This window comes from Monodelphis domestica, chromosome 5, assembly GCF_027887165.1.
Source record: "Monodelphis domestica isolate mMonDom1 chromosome 5, mMonDom1.pri, whole genome shotgun sequence".
NCBI classification, from domain to species: Eukaryota; Metazoa; Chordata; class Mammalia; order Didelphimorphia; family Didelphidae; genus Monodelphis; species Monodelphis domestica.
Window position 1 is genome coordinate 277,278,000 of NC_077231.1, and position 6,291 is coordinate 277,284,290.

Below are 6,291 nucleotides of genomic sequence, written 5' to 3' on the forward strand. Positions count from 1 at the left end.
ATGCCTAGTCTAAGTTCGAAAGGCTTAGGAGTCTGGGGAGTTACCAACTATGTTTCTAGATAGGTTAATTGAGGCAGGGGAACATCTTCTAGGCATGGACAATCTCACAGAGAAGAATATTGCCCATATCAGAAGACAGTTTGTAAAAAATTCTTGCACTACAGTCAAGAACTTTTTCAGAACCAGTTACCCAAACTGAGAAAACGTGGGGTTGGAAGAACTTAAGTGGACTACATGCTATGTGCTCCAGGCTGATAAGATATTCCTAAAGACTTAAGGCCTGTGACTTCTACAGACATGGGGTTATTAAGGTCAGCTACAAAAAAGAATGGGTGGTGCCTGGAAGATGGCACCTGGGATGAGGGAGGAAGCCCAGGATCAAGAGGCAGAGCTGTGTTAGGGACAACCTCTGGGAGCAAAACCCTCCTGTGGGAGAAGCAACTATTAGGCCTGGGATGGGTAAGAGAGCAGGAAGGCTGGAAAGACAGGAGGGGACCGACTTCCACATGGATTGATGGCGGAAGGGATGGGCCCAGCATGATTCCCCACTTGGACCAGTCTTGAGCTTGGGTGGAGGCTGGGGGCAGGTGTGGGGGGCTCAGAAATAAGAGTCAGCAGTCCTGCAATGGCTCAGGTGCAGGGTCCAGGCCAACAAAAGTCTGAGGAGCAACAAAGCTGGCACTTGGCACCGACGAAGTGAGGAGGGGTCGGTGTGGGGAGGGGATGAGGCTCTTTGCCACCCTCTGCCAGGCCAGGAGGCCCAATGACCTTTGGTACACCTTGCTTTGGCCAGATACCCCGGAAGGCGGCAGCAGCAGCAGGAGGCCCGTCCCATCCCTGGTCAGCTCGGCTTCCCTGAGTGTCCTGCATAGCTCGTCCCTCCATGACTACACCCCTGCAAGTCGGTCAGAGAACCAGGACTCGCTCCAGGTACCCCAGCCATCCTCTCTTTTGCTCTTCTTTCCATTCTTAGAGCTTCTTCAACTTTGAGGCGGTCAGTTCAGAGGCCCAGAGAAGCAGAGAGAAAAGACATTTTCTTTGTTTTCCCAAATTCCTGCCTTCCATCTTAGACTCACTACTGTGAATTGGTTCCAAGGTGGAAGAGTGGAATGAGGATTAGGTGACTTAGCCAGGGTCACACAGTTGGAAGTGTCCAAGGCCAGATCTGAAACCAAGACTTCCTGTCTGTAGGCTCTCTATACACTGAGCTCCCCAGCTGCCCCCTGAAAAGTTCTTAGTTTTTTCTGTAGGTTTTCTGGCAGTGAGTGTGGGTAAATGAGATGAGGGTGCGGAGATTTGAAAAAAAGGCTTCTCCCGTAAAGTTTGAAATGCGTGTTTTTAAGAGTAGGTAATTTGCCGCATGAGACTTCACTCATTTTTCTTTTTGTCATAAAAATATTGATGCAGTTTTATTCTACTAATTTATTTTAAGGCTCTGAGCTCCTTGGATGAAGACGATCCCAACATCCTACTGGCTATCCAGTTGTCTCTGCAAGAGTCCGGGCTGGCGATCGATGAAGAGACCAGAGACTTCCTGAGTCACGAGGCGTCCCTGGGAGCCATCGGCACGTCTCTGCCCACCAGGCTGGACTCCATCCCCCTGGCTGCAGACAGCCCTCGGGCCGCACTGAGCAGCTCCGAGCTCTTAGAACTGGGGGCCGCCATCAGGAGGGCGAGCGCAGAGAGCGATCCGCGGCTGGCCGAGGGCCTCGGCTCACCCCCCCTCGACGACGTGGCAGGCCAGTTCTATGCGACGCCCAGTGACCCCGACTGCGCTCGCCTGGACCCCAGCAGCAACGAGAACCTCCTGGGGAACATCATGGCCTGGTTTCACGACATGAACCCCCAGAGCATCGCCCTGATCCCTTCTGCGACTCCAGACACCCACGAGGATCCTGGAGGGCTGCCCCACACAGAAGGGGAGTCGGGGTTGGCCCTCGGCGCCAGAGAGCCAGGCCTGGGGCTGCCGGCAGCGGCCTGCCTCCGAGAGGACGTGGCTGGGGCTGAGGAGGTCCCAGCATCCCCCGCAGAAGAAGCCTGCTCTGAAGAGCCCCGCGAGGCAGGAGCCGCCGCCAGCAGCATCGACGCCACCGACGGCATGGACGCCACGGAAGAGGCTCCGAGTCTCCCCGCTCCGGCCTCCAAAGAATGGACCGAGCAAGTGCATTTGGTGTGAGCGCCGGCACTGAGCGGGGGGCAGGCGGTGTGGTCCGGAGACTTGATCCACAGGATTCCAGACAGGATGGAAAACCCAGACGTGCGTGTGTTCATTCCACCGGATGGTCATTCCCTTTTCAATTTGAACCTTTCAAGGAATATCCTTCGCATTTCATTGGGTAGCATTTTCCCTCTTTCTGACAGAAAAAAGGAACAAGTAGGTTGTGTTCCACATTCCCAAGAAAATGCAGGCTCTGTTTAGCCCGAGGTTGGCAGAATTAAATTTGAAAGTACAAATTAAAGGCATACTCTAAATCTTTTGGTGGGTTTTCCTAAGAAATAGTTCTTCTCCATTTCAGAAATTCTCTTTTGACAAACCTAATAATGTGTCTGGCTCTTCATTTTCCGATTTTTGTGCTTTACTGTAACATTTTTGCATTTCCTTTTGATTTTAAACCAGCAGCGTGAATTGCGACTCTCCAGCCCTCTTCAACGCTGCATCTACAACAATGTCGTGAGTTTTATTTTCACATAAATCAAAGATTTTTTTTTCATGTCTATTTACAGTCCAAATGTGCCAAACTGACGAGCCGGCGTCTAAGCAGAGAGACGAGTGTTCAGTGGTCTTCAGGGCCCCAAAGCAGTCTTGTGATTCTTTGGAGGGAAACGGGCCGCACAGTAGAGCTTCAATGGGCTTCTGTTGCCATGGAGACTGCATTGAAATAAATGTAGCCTGTAGCTTAAGTTAACTAAACCTAATGCTGCTGTTAAAAACAGTTTATTTTAATATTAAAATACAGTTGATTAGCAACAGCGGTGCTGTATTTTAAGAGACACTTTAATGGAAGTGCAATCATAGTTCTTTGTTTTCACAATTTTACAATGCATTCTACTTACTAATGGGTGCAATTACTTTTAATGGCAAATATTTTATAAAATAGAGGGAAAATGGAGTTTTCATGAATTATAGTCAATCCCACAATTATTTAAGGAAAAAAGTCAATAAGACATCCTGCGCAACATGTTACTGTGCCTTTGCCTAACCTAAGTGGATAGTTGCCAGTTAAACAAGTGAGTAATTCCAATTTCAGTGTGTGTTCTGAAGTAACTATGCTATGAATTGCGATGACCTCCATAAAACCACCCATGGCCTTGCCTTTACAGTAAATAGAACAACTCGACGTTCATTCAGTCCGTTTGCCCGAAGAGCAGACGCTGAGATGTATTTGTTTAATTGCACAATACTCATTTGCCGTGTGATTACTGTTTAATGTTTTAAAAAATCGAACTTCTAGTTATCAGTGTCTTACTGTGAAGAAAATATTGGTCTTAGCGGTAAATCAGATCGTGGTACAGTACGTGCTTACACTAGAGTCCCCTGTGGAATGGCTGCTACTTCCCTAGACTCAGACTAGCCTGGCAGCGCCCCTTTACGTTCCTTCCCAGAGTCGGGCCGACGACAGACCCCCCAGCCGCAGTCGCGCTCTTCTTGTTCACTTTCCCCAAGTCCTTTGGGCGGGATATGACATTAGCTACTAGAACATTCCTCCCATGGAAAGGAGTTTCCTGGGATTCTCCCTTTGACACAGAGATGACCAGCCCACACTAATGTCCATCCTTAGTTATTTTGGGAAAAGATTCATTTTGTCTGCAGTTCAGTCATAACGGTGACATTGATGTTCCTATTGAGGTTTCATTTGGGGGAAATGATCCGTTTTATCTCTGGTGACCCTGTAAGTTCACCTGAAATAGTCCCTGGAAGCATTTGCACAGATTTATTTATGACTGACACGAGATACCAATAATTTCTTTTGAGTTGTCATTTGTCCCTAGAACGTCACCGAGGTTCTGCGGGTGGCCCGAGCCGTCTTTGCAGAGCTGCAGTGAGACGAGGGATCGGGTCGGCGGGAACGCGGCGGGTCCGGGGCAGTTCCGGGTCGCCTGTTCTGTCCACCCGCAGCAGGAAAACTCATTCGATTTGTATTTTCTTGGGACACGTTTTAAAAACGCCAGTCATTGACTTAACGATTCAGAAAAGGCGTTTGGCAAAGCCTATTTTGTAAACAAGTTAATTTTGTAATGTAAAAATTACTCTAACCTTGAATTGTTCTTTGCACTTTCATAGCCTATACTTGATACATTCCCACTTTATATACAATAGAATTCTACAAACATGGAGATGTTTGGCCAAATGAATGCTGTTAATAATATGTAAAATTCTTTGATTAAACATTTATTACTTAAACTACTTCCATTTGTCTCATTACGTTTTGGACCAATTCATGAGGCTGATATCCTGCATTTGAAGTGTCTTCCAGCATGATGGGATTAATTTGGTTTCTATTTTTAAACTGATTAGTGGCTTTTTAAAAATTCTCCACTATGTGGACTATTGAGTCTGTCTGTTTTTTGGTTTTTGGTTTTTTTTAAATCCTTCCAACAAATAATCCACCCCATGATACTGGGGGACAATTTGTGAACATGATGCAACCTTGCAGCAACTAAACTGCCCACGTTTTATCAGTCTCTTGGGAGAAATCGTTGATAATTTTTCATTGAATTTTCAAATTCTCCAAACACATGCAGGTCTCTAGTATATGAAATGAAAATTCTTTTTATCAGTATTTTAATTGGCATTTAAAAAGCCATTCTCCTAGGGCAAGTAACAATTTATGTTGGGTGAATGAATGGTGCCTGCCAATTCGCCTAGTTTACTACGGCATCACTTTATGAAAGGGTTATCGGATTGATTTTTTTTAGCTGTGGATTTTATAAGTGTCTTTTTTTTTATTTATTTACAAGGTTGTATTAAATTATAGGAGAGTTAAAGATCATTAATAGGTGCTTTTAAAACCTGTTTTTATGAGAAATGCTAAATGCTTATCTTTTTGAACTGTATTAATTATGCCTTTCAGTGTGAGAAGCTGGAGCTTAACTGCTGGTATTCATATATTGACATGTTTGTTATTTATTGTAGCCATTCACTTAATTAGTTTTGATTTGTTCAGTCCTAAAAATATTTTCAAAGTATCTGTTACAAATGAAAATCTGAGGCCTGATGAAGTCAGACATTCTGTAAAAAGTTACATACGGTTTCTAAGGATTAAAATCTATATATTAAATGTTAGTACTAAGTTTCATTTTTTTAGACTGAAATGCAGAAACTCCATGGAAAAAAATAAATGTTTTCTCCACTGAAGTTAAACACTGAATACTTGACGACTCACTCACTAAGGGTGGATCCTGTATTCTTAGCAACGTGGAATATGTGTCTTATTAATCAACCCTAATAAACTTTTTGCCAAAGAAACAGATGTGCTGTCTGCAAAGACAGGGGTAGGTCGGTCTTGTCTGCTTTCTGTAGCACCTCATAGTAACTGGCCATTCACATCTCTGGGGGGGAACTGAGTATAAAAGAAGCCCCTTTCCTCTGCCCTCCGCTCTGATTCACTTGGGAGGGCGAATGCTGGTGCTGGAGATCCGACCCATGGAGCAGCCGGGCAGCAAACCCATCCATCACGTGTTGGGTATCTTCCCACGCGCCATCTTTCCCCTGGAAAGTGTCAAAGGATGCTGGGTGTGGGGCTGGAGAAATTGTTTAGCTGAAGCCCAGAGATGTTCACTTGAACTGCCGGGGTGAGATTGGAAAGGGGTGGAGGTGGGGGATAATCTTTGTTTTATTTTAAAAACAAATTTCCACAGAGGTATTCTGAAGTTCTGGGATTTATGTCCTCTCCTTCCCTTCTTCTCTCCCCCCTCCCAGAGCTGACGAGCAATGCGATCTGGGTTGTACGTATATTATCACTCAGAACATGTCCATGTTGTTCAGTTTTTAAACGAATAAACTTAAAAACCAAAACCCCAAATCTTATACCCAAATAAAAAGTGATAAATCATATCGAAGCAGTGTCTTTGGACCCCAAATCCAAGGTTCTCCATGAGATTGGCATAGAGTACACAGTCTAATTGGGTCGCAAAATTTGAAAAAACAAGCCTATGTAAGAAGTCATCAGGGAATAAAACAGTATTTCACACAAGGACTTTAGACGGTGGATTCTGCACACATTTAGTACAAGGAAACCAGGCCGTTGGAATCATTACAAAAGTATAAAGTGGGAACATTCTTTGGAATTT

At 45.1% G+C, this 6,291-nt stretch overlaps 1 protein-coding gene across 7 annotated transcripts in view; it reads left to right on the forward strand.

Annotated features, from left to right (window-relative positions):
* ANKIB1 (ankyrin repeat and IBR domain containing 1) overlaps positions 1–5,467 on the forward strand; it is a 136,335-nt gene extending 130,868 nt beyond the window's left edge. For all 7 annotated transcript variants that reach the window (XM_016426404.2, XM_056800188.1, XM_056800189.1 and 4 more), the window contains 2 exons: positions 794–930; positions 1,433–5,467. In XM_016426404.2, the coding sequence (XP_016281890.2) occupies positions 794–930; positions 1,433–2,176 (881 nt within the window). In that variant the 3' untranslated portion in view covers positions 2,177–5,467. The remainder of the gene's footprint in view (positions 1–793; positions 931–1,432) is intronic.
* The last annotated feature ends 824 nt before the right edge of the window (positions 5,468–6,291 follow it).